The 16,610-nt window shown below is 38.0% G+C and overlaps 1 protein-coding gene across 3 annotated transcripts in view; it reads left to right on the top strand.

Annotated features, from left to right (window-relative positions):
* Positions 1-16,610, top strand: part of LOC121379308 (solute carrier family 43 member 3-like) — a 340,851-nt gene that overhangs the window by 7,930 nt on the left and 316,311 nt on the right. For 2 of the 3 annotated variants that reach the window (XM_041507864.1, XM_041507863.1), the window contains exons 2-4: positions 750-1,150; positions 3,166-3,212; positions 10,682-10,758. In XM_041507864.1, coding sequence (XP_041363798.1) covers positions 759-1,150; positions 3,166-3,212; positions 10,682-10,758 — 516 coding nt within the window. In that variant the 5' untranslated portion in view covers positions 750-758. The remainder of the gene's footprint in view (positions 1-749; positions 1,151-3,165; positions 3,213-10,681; positions 10,759-16,610) is intronic. The other variant, XM_041507865.1, reaches the window with a different exon arrangement.

Consider the following 16,610-nt stretch of genomic DNA (forward strand, 5'->3'; position numbering starts at 1 on the left):
AACGAAGAGAAAGCAAAACAAAAAAAGAAAATCCATTAATAAAATTGCTCAAATTATGTTACACTCACTGTGAATAAAAGATGGAGTTGGTGGGTAGAAGAGTTATTTTAGATGAAGAGTGGTCTTGTCGTTACGAAACATTATAAGGGAGAGGAAGTACAAAAATGTGCAGAGCCAGATCTTTCTTATATTTTATTAATTGAATTTTATAATAAATTTCCTTCAAATGCATGTACATGTATATAAACGATAATCTTTATTTAAGTAATACATCAGATAAATGTTTTTCTCACTTCTTTTATGAAAATGAAATAAAAACAATTCTACAATTTATTTTAGAGTAGGCAAAGGGTGATAACATATTAAAAGCTACCACCATTCCAATGCTAACACATATTTTTTAACTCTAAGGGTATATACCTTGTGAAAAATCACTATGAGCCTTATTCCCCTCATAATGATACCAGTGGCCAAAATTTTGGGGTCTGGCTCATAGCCTATTACATTCGCAGTTTTACCTCGGAGTACCAATCTGTTGAGAAATATAGATACATTTTACTCGATAAACCCATTAGAAATTAAGCTAGTTTCTCTTTTCTTTTCTTGTTTCATTTATTTTATACAATGGGCATTAACCTGACGGCGAACCCGCGCCTGATGAGAAGTATAAATACATTTTACTCGATAGAACTATTAGAAATTAATTTTTGTTTTTCATTTTCTATTTTATTTTGTTTTCGTTTTGCCAGTAGCACATCATGGGGATTAACCTGACGGCGAACCCTCGCCTGCGGATGCTGTACGTGGTATGGGGGTTCATTGAAATTCTGCTCTTTGGCGGTCTCATCTTCGGCTGGGGCTCCCTCGTCTACGTCCTCAAAGACGAGGGCATCTACGCCGACCTCTGCGACTGCACCGACAACTGCACATACGGCAACACCAACACCACGACCACGACGACGACTCCTGCTACTGCGACGAACCTGACCCCTACGACCAGCGGTGACGTCAAAGGGAAAGGATGTAAAGAGCAGGACTCGATGCTGTCGCTGGTGTTCACGGTGTCGTCGTTGTTCTTCTGTGTGGGAAGCGCCGTCATGGGACACATCAACTACAAGTTTGGAACGAGAATCACTCGCATTTGTGCTTCGTAAGTTATAACTGAACATACGTTTATATATTATATATATGTATGCATTGATGTATAAATATCTATATATTGTATGTATGTCGAGGTTGACTGTTACATACACAGATATTAACGCACTGGCGCAGGGGATAATTAAATCCTTTCTGGCCTCACTAATTGTCCCATGCCGTTGCTGGGACTCGAACCTGTGACACCGAATCGACCGCAAATTGCAAGACTAACCACGATGCGCTCTGAGCTATTGAGACATCCATAAAAAGGATGCTCTTTAATGGGAAGGGACAATTAAGGCATTTAGCCTGGTATGTATATTCAACGATATATAATGCGCATTATTGCTTAATATCAACAAGTATAATTGTATAGTTAATTAATAAAACGGTTAAATGTGACGGCTATTATATATAACGGGCGCAGCCATTTTGTACCATCTCGGTGAATACGCCCTCTGGCGAGCTGGTGGTTACGTAATACCAAACGTGTCACGTCAGGAATTAGTCTTCGAAACGAAGAAACAAAACATACCTGATTTTTGCGGATGCATCGCAATGTTCTGTAATAATAGCCATCCCAGTAAGCCAGCAACAATTATATATTATTTTTCAATACAAAATAAACCACCATTGTCAGTGTTAAAATAAATATATTATGTTTTGTACATAAATTAACCCACGTACTGAAATAATAATCGGAGTGTTTTCTTGGTTATTTGGTCTTTTCTTTCTATTACCTGTACCTGTGGTTCCTGATTGGCAGGTGTATATTTAGACGGTCCCCAGACACTGTGTCTAGACACACTAAAAAGACGTGCCTCTTTTATTAAGATCACAGTTGTCTTCTAACCGTACGGACATCCCTCAAATCGTATTGGAATTTATCAGCCGTCCTGCTTTATTACTGTAAGTAATTCTGTAAAACCCTTGATTAAGTAGATTTTCCCATCTAAAATCACAAAACTGACCAAATACGTAGTCCCAGAGAAAAGAAAATTTTCACTTGGGTATCGTGAGTGGTCGTTTTTGCTAGAACGTACCCTACCAATAGGCATAATAATATGCATTTTTTTTTTTTATTTAAAAAAAAAGAAAAGTACTATAACTCCATTTCGTTCTATTGATGCAAATTGAAATATATTTAGTCAAATAGTTTATTATACTATCAAGTAATTATGTTGTTTTACAAGTCAGGTTGATGAAAGCGAAGCGCCTTGTCGTAAATTAGAGCGTTTGTTTACATTGTGTATAGAGGAGATGGACGGAGCTGATGTCACTTCGCCTCAAGCTATACCACCGGACGTAACAAAAACGAAACAAAATGTTTTTTTTTTTTTATTAACTCTAAAATTACGTGTTTCTCATTTGTTAAAGTGTCAGTATGTGTTGGTGGTCCGGGTATAATCTATCCAACACACAAGGCTCTTGTTTGAGTTGACCCTACCTTTTAACTCAACCACATGCATGGGGCCTACAATCTACCTATGCATGTATGTATGTATGTATGCATGCATGCATATATATATGCATATATATATATATATATATATATATATATATATATATATATATATATATATATATACATGTATATATATTTTTATTTTTTATTTTTACATTGTTGATGGATATCATTGAAGAGTTACCAAAATCAATAATGTACACTCTCACACACACACACACACACACACACACACACACACACACACACACACACACACACGTGTTGCATGCCCCTAGCAGGGGGGGGGGGGGCAGGGAGGGCAGGGGCAAATAACCTTTGAATCGTGACCCCGGACCCTCCAAATAACTCGGCGCTCATTCAATTGCCCCCTCCCCTCAATAATGTCCACTATGCTACGGGCCTGAGTCGTTACTACATGCCATTAACAAAAGCACGTCGTGGCTGAACATTAAGCATAATCGAGATAGGGCTGGCGAGGGGCGGGGGTGGATGGGGGCGTATTACGTGTTTTGGGTTTTCTTATTGAATGTTGATAAATTTATAACCGTCTTTAACAGGTTGGCACTTGTTGCTGGTTGCTTGATGGTAGCTTTCGTCAGTGTCGGTAAGTTAAGAGAGTATGTGTACGTCAGAATTATTTTTAGTGTTATTGGGGATTCTGCCAGTGCCATGGTGGTAGAAAACTTCTCTTATAGCACTCCAGACCAACCAATACACGTGTCACAAATAATATAAAAGTACTGGTATGTGTAAATAACGTGCACTTATATACAGTAATCAATGATTGTGACAATGAAGCTTTGTGACCATTCTTGATTTCGATAATTCTTAGTCTAACAGTTATCTATAATATAATCTATGTTATCTATAATATAATGAGCAAGTCCTTTTTAACAATAAACTGACCGCTTCTTCTCTTTTGATTTGTTCTGCCCACCGCCTTCTTTGCACTTACCCAATGCCTCACTTCGCAAATATCTTTTCTACGTCCACGTCCAGTCGACTACCTTACACACATTGTTCTAAATATTGGGTACAAAGATGAATTCCATAAATACAACCGTACTGGAGGTCGCTATGTCTGTTGGTTAACAAAGAAGTACACGGCGTCGGCTAATGAGGGATGGCTATCTACACGAATGAATGAATGAATGAATGAATGTTTAACGACACCCCAGCACGAAAAATACATCGGCTATTGGGTGTCAAACTGTGGTAAAAGCAAAACAAATTTGATAATCAACATCAATATAAAAATCCAACAGTTAAATTAAAACACAGTGTAAAGGACTGTGCAAAAATACAAATATCACAGATAGATCAAATTAAAATTTACAATAAAAGTCGGTATCTCGAAGAAATTGTAATAAAAATTCTGGATGGAATCGAAAGGATTCCATCACATTTCTCTGACCAAATATATCTTTTCGAATTTCTTTCAAAAACTGACACTCCACCAAAATGTGACGCACAGTCAGAGTACACTGACAGTGCTCACACTGAGGTGGAGGATCTTTCTTTAAGATAAAGTAATGTGTCAAGTAGGTATAGCCGATGCGGGCACGACACAAGACTATTTCATCCTTCCTGCACTGTCTATAGGAGGACTGCCACTCTCCCAAGACTGGCTTGATAGCATGAAGCTTGTTCGCAACCTCACCGTCCCAATCACGTTGCCAAATCGAAAAGATAAATTTGTTAATACCATATTTAAAATCAGTATACGGTACACCAACCCTGGCATGAGGCAAATCCAAAGCAGACTTGGCAGCTAAATCTGCTTTTTCATTACCCCTGATGCCAACATGGCTGGGTACCCAACAAAATACAATGTCTTTATTGGCAATAGATAAAACGACACACTTTCGTATCACCATTCCAATTAAGGGATGGTCCAGCTTCATATTACGTAAAGCTTGAAGACACGAAAGTGAGTCTGTAAAAATAATAAATCTGGATGCTATGGAATCTTTAATTTCTTCCAAGGCTTTAATGACTGCCCAAACTTCAGCACTAAAAATCGATGCTGAGTCAGGCAGTCTCATGGAAATGATAGTGTCTGATGGAAAAACTGTAGCACAAGCCACAGAATTTCCATCCCGTGATCCATCTGTATACACAGGAATGTAATCACGGTACTTGTCTTGAATTTCCATGAAAAACTGTTTATCTGTACGATCTTTCTTCAGATGCGCCAGATCAAATACAATTTTAGGTGGTGTAAGACACCAAGGTGGTAAAACAAAATATGAAGGAGTTTCCAAAGTGTCATTTAAATCAATGTTGGAAAGCGACAAAAAACGCTTAATGCGAAGACCAAATGTACGAATAGCATTTAGTCTTGCATCAAACAACTTCATATATTTGTTGTCAAACACCGCATTATGTGCTGGATGTTTCGGTAAAGATTTAATTTTGGCAGCATACTGCAGAGAAAGCTTGGCACGTCTAGCACCCAAACAAGGTTCGTGTGCATCAACGTACAAGCTCTCTACAGGAAATGTTCTAAATGCACCAAGACAAAGCCTAAGTCCCTGAGTGTGTATAGGATCTAGCATCTGCAAGTAAGACTTGCGTGCCGACCCATACACAATGCATCCATAATCAAGTTTAGACCTGACAAGAGATCTATACAGACGGAGCATAACCTTGCGGTCTGCTCCCCATTCCGCATTACCAATAACTTTTAAAATATTGAGAGCTTTCAAGCCCTTCTTTTTAACATATTTGAGATGGGGCACAAAAGATAGCTTCCTGTCAAATATAACCCCCAGAAATTTAGTCTCCTCCACAACTGGAATTGGATTTTTGTCCAGAAACAACTGTGGATCTAAGTGGAGACCTCTTTTCTGGCAGATATGCATACAAACCGTTTTTGCCTTTGAGAATCTAAAGCCATTGTCAGTTGCCCATTGATGAAGTTTATTCAAACAAAGCTGCAACTTACGTTCAATGATACTCATATTGGACGATCTGTAACAAATCTGAAAATCATCGACATATAACGAGCAATCCACATCAGGTGTTAAACACTGGGAGATGCTGTTAATTTTCACAGAAAATAAAGTTACAGACAGGATACTACCTTGAGGCACACCCATCTCCTGTGGGTGAATGTCGGACAATGTCGACCACACCCGAACTTTAAAAGATCTATCTTTTAAAAATTGTGAAATAAAAACAGGAAGTCGACCTCTCAGGCCCATGCCATGGAGGTCGTTTAAAATCCCTTACTTCCACGTGGTATCGTAAGCTTTCTCCAAATCAAAAAACACTGAAACCAAGTGCTGATTATGGATGAAAGCTTCCCTACAAAACGTTTCAAATCTAACAAGATGATCAACTGTGCTACGTCTAGATCTGAACTCACATTGCACGTTAGTGAGCAAATTGTGAGATTCAAGATACCAGACAAGTCTACGATTGATCATTCGTTCCATGGTTTTACAAATGCAACTTGTCAAAGCGATAGGGCGATAACTAGTAGGATTGGTTGGATCCTTACCAGGCTTGGGAATAGGAATGATAATAGCTTTCCTCCAATCAGAAGGAAAGTCACCAGAAATCCAGATGTTATTAAAAATATTCAAAAGAACCATCAAAGATGATTCAGGTAAATGTTTTAATAACTGATAATGAATTTCATCTGGACCTACTGAAGTATCATGGGCTATACGAAGAGCATCCTGCAATTCCTCCATAGAGAAACGCATGTTGTACACTTCAGCATTTTCAGATGAAAAATTAATGGACTGCTTTTCAGCTTTAGTTCTGACAGATGTAAAAGCATCTGTACTGAAAGCAGAAGATGAGTTATGAGAAAAGTTGTCTGCCAATGCATTAGCAATGTCACGATGAGACGTGACATCCGTATCATTGACAGACAAATGATGAACTGTATTACTGGATTCTTTACCTTTGATTTTACGGATCCTATTCCATACAGATTTTACTGATGTTTGTGAATTTAACTTGGAGACAAAAGTTCTCCAAGATGTTTTCTTACTCTGTCTAATCTCTCTGCGAGCCTTAGCCCTAGCAATACGAAATGCATCCAGGTTGTCTGATGTAGGTTCACGTTTGAACCGCTCAAGCAACCTGTTTCGCTGTTTGAATGCATTTTTGCACGTATCATTAAACCATGGTTTACTGAAACGCTTTGGTACTGCCGAAGTCTTAGGAATAGTTTCATCTGCAATGTCCTTCAAGATGGAAGTGAACAAAGACATGGGATCATCAGCATCAGTAATGGCAAATTGTTGCAGACGAGTGCTGCACAGATGCTGAAACTGACCCCAATTTGCCTTCGCCAACTTCCACCTTTGAACCCTTTCAAGTGATGGTGGTCCATCATTCTCCAAAATAATGGGAAAGTGGTCACTACCACAAGGGTCTGAACCAACTTTCCAGGAGAAATCAACAAAAAGTGATGGACTACAAAGAGTTAAATCTATGGAAGTGAAAGATCCATTTGCAGAATGAAAATATGTACGACTTTTATCATTAAATAAAAGTAAGTCGTTTTTGAGAATTAAGTCTTCCAATTGTTTACCTCTAATATTGATATCCTCGCATCCCCACAAAGTGTGGTGACCATTAAAATCTCCCATAATAATAAAGGGAGTAGGAAGCTGGTTAATGAGATCTTGAAGATCTCTAGAATTAAAATTAAAATGGTTTCGAGGAGGTAAATAAACTGAACACAGAGTTATAGTTTTATGAGCCATGACCTTTACAGCCACAGCTTGTAAATTTGTAGTTAAAGCTACTATACTCTGAGGAATGTTTTCATTAACAAGAATGGAAACACCCCCAGATGCTCTATTTTCAGTTTCATGAAACTTATGATAGAGGTTAAATCCTCTCATGGTAATATGATCAGTGTCCTTCAAGAACGTTTCCTGAAGACACACTGCAAGAGGATTAATGTTTTTGAATTAAAAGACTTAATTCATCAAAATTGGGCCTAAGCCCACGGCAGTTCCACTGAATGACTGAATTAGTCATTAGGGGGAAGTACAGGAGTTATCTTTGGCTTATGAGATCTCTGTGGGTGTGGACGGTCATCTGGCACTATATCCATTTGATCATCCACATCAGCCAAAGCTTCAAATGGATTGTTGGTCGAAACCAACTTTTTTTCAGCTTTCTTCAGTCGTCCTGAAGAAGAATCCTTATGCTGCTTTTTGGTGTCTTTTCTTGACGGAGGCTTACTGGGACCTGGCTCCCCAGGTGATGAGCCTCTTGATGGATTCCTAGAATCCAAAGACACTTGAGTAGATGTTGAAACTTGTTTATGAACAGTCTGTTTTTTGACATCTTTTGGATGAGAAATCTTCTTAAATGTATCCTCACTGTTGGGCCAAGTTAAATCAGTTTGAGTAGCTATACTCGTTGTAGAAACCTTGACAGCCGTGGCATATGATTTACCTAATACCACATTTGTCGAAGACTCTACAAGTTTTCTAGCATCAATGAAAGTCGGGCGCTTTTCTACCTTGACCTGCTGCACCTGTTTTTCCACTTTCCACTTTGGGCACTCTCGCGAGTACGCAAAGTGTTTCCCTTTACAATTGGTACATATCATATCATTCTGACATGTCTTGCTATCATGGTCAAACTGACCACAACGAGCACATGTCAATCTGTAGCAACATGTATTCTGTCCTTGTCCAAACTTTTGACATTTGAAACACCATAAAGGGTTGGGGATGTAAGGTACAACTGGTATATTCAGGTAACCTGCTTTAACTGAAGTTGGAAGTGTAGGCACATTGAATGACAGGATCAAGGTGTTTGTCGGCACAAGTTCGTTATTCCGACGAACCTTAATCCGCTTGACTGATGTAACCCCTTGTGAAGAGAGATTTTCGCAAATCTCATCCTCACTAACTCATTCCAAATCCCGAGATCGAACTACTCCTTTAGATGAATTTAGAGTAGCGTGAGGACTCACAGTGATAGAAATGTTGCATATCATTTTAGATTTAAGAAGATTTCTGGAATGACTCTCTGTTGAACATTCAACCAACAATGAGCCATTCCTCAATTTCTTGACAGTTTTGGGCTCTCCGGCCAAGCCTTCGAGCCCTTTCTGAATTGCAAAGGGCGACAGTTTTTTCAAGGCCCCTTCATCGGAAGACCCGATGACGAGAAACCTTGGCCAGGTTTTCAAAGAAATCACTTTGGATTTCTTAACATTCAAAGACTTAAATTCTTCATCAGATGATGAAGAATCTGAAACTTCGGTGTGGACCCTTTTCAGGGTCCCATCAAAAGATTGAGGTTGGTTAATATCCATATTAGAAATCAAATGGTTCATCAACCATGCCCCCACCCACCACGGAGTCCAACAAGGGGACATGATGCTGCGGATAACCAGCAGGCACTCATGCCAGGGATACATGGTTGATATACTCAGGCAAGAAAAATTAATCACCTAATTGACCCTAGCCACCGCACTAAGAGCAACAAATACAAAAGGTAATTAAAACAATGTTTGTTCTTGGCTATATAAACAAAACAAAGGTTGTTTGCTCTAGAGCTTGGCATGACCAGCCGATTAATCAGGTCGGGCCTTCCTGACCACCCGTCTGGCTGAACTCCAGGATCCCATCATCCAGCATTACGGGATGCACCTCACGGGCAACAAGGTGCCCCAAAAGGGGATTTGTGCTGTATTGGCCATTCTCAAAGAGAATGTTACACCCCTGCACCACGGTGAGGTTACAGCACACGCAGGGGCTATCTACACGACGGTCATATTTTTTTTTTTGGGGGGGGGGGGGGGGGGGAGTCCAGCGTAAGATCATCTTATCCCATTTAAACATCTAGTTTATATACTACTATATTATTTATGATAGATAGCAAAATAGAAACAACCGCAATAGAAACATCACCTGGTACAACCCACCATATAGCTCCAACGTGAAAACCAACGTAGGTCACCAGTTCCTCAGATTACTCGATGAGTGCTTTCCCAAAAGCAACCCTCTCCACAAAATTATAAATCGAAACACCGTTAAAATTAGCTATAGCTGCATGCCTAATGTTGGGAAAATAATTTCAGCGCATAACAAAACTCTACTTCAACAACACAGAGACAAAGACGCCGTTCCCCCCAGAGAATGCAACTGTAGACGAAGAGCTGAATGTCCACTTGAGGGCAAATGCTTGCAGAAAGGAGTAATATATCAAGCTACCGTTAATACACTCGATAACAACAAGCAAGAAACATACATTGGTTTGACCGAGAACACATTTAAGACGAGATATACTGCGCACACGAGCAGTTTTCAAAACGCAACACAGAAGAACGCAACAGCGCTAAGTCAGTACATTTGGACACTGAAGGATAGATTAACCCCATACACCATTAAGTGGAAAATTTTATCCAAAGCAAAATCATACTCTCCAGCGAGCAAAAGATGTAACCTCTGCCTGTAGGAAAAACTGTTCATAATGTATAAACCTGAAACCAGCACACTAAACTCCAAGAATGAACTCGTATCAGCATGTCGACACAGACGCAAATACCTTCTGTGCGCATACCACACATCACCTATAGACCTGCATAGTGACGTAACCTCGACGTCACAGAGTCCATTACGTCATCAGCTTTCCGTTGACGGTGTAATTAAATCTACATTTGATGAGTGAGAGCAATAATTCAACTCTCTCACGAAACAAGCCTGTCATGTAGAGAAAAACATACACTTTTTAACGATATATATATATATATAGATAGATAGATAGATAGATAGACGGATAGACAGCTATATATATATATATATATATATATATATATATATATATATATATATATATATATATATATATAGAGAGAGAGAGAGAGAGAGAGAGAGAGAGAGAGAGAGAGAGAGAGAGAGAGAGGGGGGGGGGACATACAGACAGACAGATATACGGATAGACAGACAGCTATATAGATAGATAGATATGCAGACAGGCAGACATACAGACATACAGATAGACAGATAGGTATGTAGATATATAGCACCATAGGTGTGGCGAATCCCCCACAACAAACCGAACTTGGATTTCTCGTTATTTCAGATCTGCCATGGTTAATATTCCCAGGATTTTCACTGGTTGGAGCAGCAGGTACTCCCTGGCTATTCACAAATACACAGGTATGCGAATCAGTCGTATCACCCGCCTTGTTACGCTCCCGATACTCGGCACCATTCCTCAACACAAAAATAGTAACTGTCCGGTTAACTGTTTTATTTTGCAATCTCGGGTATATTTTTAATACCATGTATATATTAATTAAAACATTTAGAATAGATCCTCACCCAGTTGAGGTTACTTTCTGTAAGCCGCCATTCTTGGATATATTATTTATATTATTTCCTATCTAGGTCACACAGAAACGCATTGATAGCTATTAGGAAACTGCGAGGGAAAGAAAACTAAACTAAAAACTAACGATTGTTTAAAGATACTTGAGCATCAGGCGCGTGCGTTGGGGAGGGTGGGGGAGGTCTAGACTGTTTTAGATGATAGATTCATGCTCCCTTCTGCAATCTCTCCTGGTGAACACATTTTAAACAAAGGCCATTTGTTGCCTAACATATCATCTTCATAAATCAAGGCTAATATTCGTTCCTCGTATTCAGCCTTGATATATGTTGTCAAGATTACTGATATCCACTACTAGCGCCCTCTGTTGGAAGAAAATGTGTAACACCGATTATGTCCCTTACACGATGACATCGCTGACCAATCACAGCATCGGTAACATGTGACAATCTTGAAAGCAATATCAAAAATTAACCGCCGGACGCTGACGCTGCCATCTTTGTTTACAATAACAAGGGAATCTATAAGGAGCGTTGCGATTCGTTGCAATCAGATCTCATCGCATCCAATGAAATTTAAGCATTTTGTGGCACGATTTCTTGACGACATGTATCAAGGCTGAATACGAGGAACGAATATTAGCCTTGATTTATGAAGATGCTAACATATGGGTATTTCTATATTTTGTCGAGAGAGAAAACCCGTTGCGGCCATACATAGTAAAATAAAGAAATGTTTTATTTAACGACGCACTCAACACATTTTATTTACGGTTATATGGCGTCAGACATATGGTTAAGGACCACACAGATTTTGAGAGGAAACCCGCTGTCGCCACTTCATGGGCTACTCTTTCCGATTAGCAGCAAGGGATCCTTTATTTGCACTTCCCACAGACAGGATAGCACAAACCATGGCCTTTGTTGAACCAGTTATGGATCACTGGTCGGTGCAAGTGGTTTACACCTACCCATTGAGCCTTGCGGAGCAGTCACTCAGGGTTTGGAGTCGGTATTTGGATTAAAAACCCCATGCCTCGACTAGGATCCAAGTTCAAGTTCTTTTATTGCTTTAAGTTGTTCAACTTATCAGCATTATAACAATGAACAAACATTAATATATACAATAGTGCGGAACAATGGTGGAGAGTGACTTACATATATACATAGATACACACACATACCCACACACACACACACACACACGCAGACACAAATACACACTCAAACACACAAACACACATATATAATAGAAAAAACAAAACAGAATAAAGATAAGTTATTTTACAGGTTATCCTCAGCGGCTAGGGTAATGATAAAATGAGAACATATTAGTTTATTTCCAGTAATAGTTGATCCCTAGTTCTGTTTGCTTGTAATAAATATTTTCCTAGGTTGTTTATCTCTTTATTGTTTCCGGTTGATAAGAGTTGTATTAATTTCAAAGTACTGGGATGCTTAAAGTAGTATTTTTTAATGAATTTCTTTCTTAAAGTTTCGTATCTTGGACATTGAAGGATAAAATGAAATTCGTCCTCAATCTCATTACAGTTACATAAAGTACATATTCTTTGTGCCCTTTCGATATTTTTATACCTACCAGACTCAATATTTAATTTATGTGCAAATTCTCATTTTTGTTATTTGTCTTAAATTGCGAGATTCTATTGGTTTTGTAAGGTAGGTTTGTAAAGTAAATCCATTTAATAATAAGTGCTGATATAGCAATCCCTTTGGCGATGTCCTTATTGTACTATAGGCATTTTGCTTAAAAACATCATATACTCGTTCTTTTATTATGACATAAAAACTAGAATTGATATTGGTCGAGTCCCACATATAACTTAGCCCAAGCGTATCTAGTTCTTGTTTAATGTTCGTTAACCAGGTATCTCCGTACTGATACATTTCCTCATATATAGCTTTTAAGATACAGTTACTGGTACTACTAAGCTTTATCCAATATTTAAAAATTCTAAGTTTTCTGATAATTGCTAAAGGATATCGCCCTAATTCGTTATAAACAAAATAATTGCATGTTCTTTTATGCACACCCAATACTTTTTTACAAAATTGTATATGTACTTTCTCAATATCGTGAGCTGAGTGAAAACCCCAGACTTCAGATCCGTAACTAAGAACGCTATTGACATAAGTATCAAACACGGCTAACATTGTTTCAATATTAAAGAAATTCTTACTACAGATATTTGATATCCAATATTGGGCTTTGAGTCCTTGTTCAGCAAGTCTTTTTTGTGTACTATTAAATTTGCCATTGAAACGAAGTAATAATCCAAGGTAATTAAATTCATCTACAACTTCTAATTGGTGGCCATTATATGACCATTTCTCGTTCTTTCTTACTTTTCCCCCATTTCTAAAGACAACTATTTTTGTTTTATTTGTATTGACGGTAAGATCCCATTTTTGGGTGTAATTTGCAAGTGAATTTAACATTGATTGTAATCCGCCTGGAGTTTCGGAGAAAAGTACCATATCATCAGCGTACATTATTAAGAATATATTTAACGTTTGTATTTCAACATATGGACAACTGTCTGATAAAAATTGCATTTCACAATCATTAACGTACATGGAAAATAATATTGGTGATAGTACTTCTCCCTGTAATAGACCGTTTCTACATACGAAATAATCAGAAACTACGTCATTATATTTTACACAGCACTTAACATTATCATATAAAGATCTTATAAGAGATAACAATTTTCCTCCTATGCCCTGTTGAATTAATTTATACCACAAATTTTGTCTGTTTACAAAATCAAAAGCCTTTTTGTAGTCTACAAAACAGCAATATAATCGCTTCCTATTTTTCAGAGTTCTGTTTATTAAAGATTGTAATACAAAAATAGCGTCAATGGTCGACATCTGCTTTCTAAAACCAAACTGAGCATCGGTAATGACATTGTTTTGTTCATCAAAATTTAGGAGCCTTTCATTTAATATAGAGGTAAATAATTTTCCTAAGCAGCTCACTAACGTGATCCCTCTATAATTGTCCGGGTCGTTCTTATCACCTTTCTTAAAAACAGGAACGATAGATCCCACAGCCCAGTTTTGGGGAAAATAACCCGAGTTAAAAATACCATTGAACAGTAGAAGCAGGCATGGCATTAAAACGTCTATACAATTAATAAAGTATTCATTTAAAACATTGTCATAACCGCATGCTTTATTTTTCTTCAGCTTGTGTATTGCAATAGTTATTTCTTTCTCTGTTATTTCGCTATCCAGCACATTGCAATTTAGGTCGTAGGTAGTTTTATCAAAATTAGATAAAAAATAATCCACCTCATTGTTAATAGTTGGTTCATACGAAGCAAGGTTACCAAAGTGCGTTAAAAAATCAGTATTACCTAAATCAGTTTTAACCTTTTGCTTACGTTTTTGAAAATGTTTGTAGAATGTTTTAGGGTTATGCTTTCGTAGATAATTAAGCATATTACCTTGTTGACATTTATATTTTCGTTTAAGTTTATATTGCAATGTCTTGTATAGTTTCTTCGCACGAACAAGTTCAATTCGATTAATAGAAGTTCTATTTGCATTAAACGTTTGTATAGCCTTCTTATAATCAAGATAGCATTTCTTGCACGTCTCGTTAAACCAGGGTTTGTCATCGGGTATAACGATGGCTTTCGCATTTTTCTTTGAATTTGACTTGTACTCTGTTACAGAACAATAAGGTAAAATTATTTCATTAAGTTTTTGTACAAATGTGTCTACACATTCATTTACGTTTTTCTGTCTTTTATCATTTATAGTACAAGTATTTAGTAACATATCAATGTTTTCAGCGATTTCGCCATTGATTATAAAATTGTTTTCATCATTCCATTTTATACTGGTGTGTGTTTGAATTTTGTTAATCTCGGTGATCGAATTTTTAACTAAATGAGCTATTTTAAAACTAACAGGAGAATGATCTGAGAAACAATTAAATATTCCGGATTGGAAATTTTTGATGTGTCTGAAAAAAGATTCACCAACAAGTAAATAATCTATGAGGCTTGTGCCATTTGTGTTATAAAATGTAATACTACCATTCTTATCTCCTTCAAGCCTACCATTCACAATCCGTAAACCGCTGTTTTTACAAATAGATAACAGTTTTCTACCAAAATGGTTGACAGTTTTATCTTCACTGAAGCGTGTTGCGATATCATTATTATCAGGTAAGTATTCGAATATATTTCCTAATATTGAAATTGAACAATCCGGTAGTATATCATTGCTAATGTAGTCCAGATCAGTGCCAGTTCTGCTATTGAAGTCTCCAATTACGATAACATCTCCTAACTCAGAATATATCCCTATCTGGGCTTCAAGGGTTATGAATAAGTCAGTATCATTATGATCATAGTAAGTACTGTTGACAGGTGGTATATAGCAAGCGAATAAATAAACGTCTTTCTCTCTTGATCTACTAAAACAACTAGTATTACATTTGATTTTTAGAACAACAATGCTATCACACCCTTTCTCAACTAACGTACAACATTCTTTCAAACATTCTTTGATAAATATCACTATCCCTCCCCCTTTTCCCTGTTTTCGTGGTACATCATAAGTAATATAGTTAGGTAAGGAAAGTTCACCGGCTTCTGTCCAACATTCGTACAAACAAATAATATCATAATTAATTATTATTTCTAAAAACTGTGAGTCTTTTAATTTGTCTTCCAGTGATCTGCAAACGTTCCACGAAAGTACAGACAAGTCACCCTCCGCGCACCCCTAGTCGGTCTTGTTTACGTCATGTCTCAGTTCTGATTCGGTGGTATTCTCAGCGGTTGGTGTTGACGAAGCACGCTGTCGTTTTGGTGTCGGTCTTCTGCCGTCGTCGCGAACTCTGCTTTGTTGTGGTTGTTCAATCTGTCGACTTTGATTTGTCTGTCGCGGCTCACTCGTGCTGCCTTGCACAACGTCTCTGTATGAACGGCCGTCTGTGAATGTCGTTTCGTCGTATGGTCTTCCGTCGACAAACAGTTTATCTCTCACCATTTTTGTTTTATGGCCGCCTAGTCTGAGTCTCTTTGCCGTGGGATACAACCTTCTCCGGCGTTCCTCAATCACTGCAGGAAACTGTTCGTTAATGCCATGCCATATGGCTTACCTTTCAGTTGATATGCATGTTCTTTAACAATTTGGAGTTCTTTATAGTACAGGAACTTCACAACAATGGGTCGCGGTTTCCCTCTCTGTCTCCTTCCGAATCGGTGGACGTTACCAAATTGCAAATCCCAGTCTAAACCAAGTTCATCGTTTAAGAAATCTCTGATTACATATTCGGGATTCTCGTTGGCGTTTTCGGCGAGACCGGTAAAGATTAGGTTGTACTTCATGGAGCGGCATTGCGTATCTGTTATCGCACCTTTCATTTCTTCGTTTTCTTTTCGGAGAAACTCTAACTCATTTCTAACTGCCGCATTGTTACTGTCAATTTGCTTGATTGAGCTTTTCATCTGTATTAACTCCGCTGCATTGTTGTCGGTTGAATACTTGACACAGTCATACAGGTGACCCAAGCCTTGCAGACTGGACTCCAGGTTTAAGTTAGTCGACTGAATACTTTTAATGTCGGCTTCCAAGGAGTTAACTTTCATAGTTAATGCAGAGAGCGTCGCTTGAACATTTTCAATTTTTCTCACATA

The sequence above is a fragment of the Gigantopelta aegis genome, chromosome 8, assembly GCF_016097555.1.
Source record: "Gigantopelta aegis isolate Gae_Host chromosome 8, Gae_host_genome, whole genome shotgun sequence".
Taxonomy (NCBI): domain Eukaryota; kingdom Metazoa; phylum Mollusca; class Gastropoda; order Neomphalida; family Peltospiridae; genus Gigantopelta; species Gigantopelta aegis.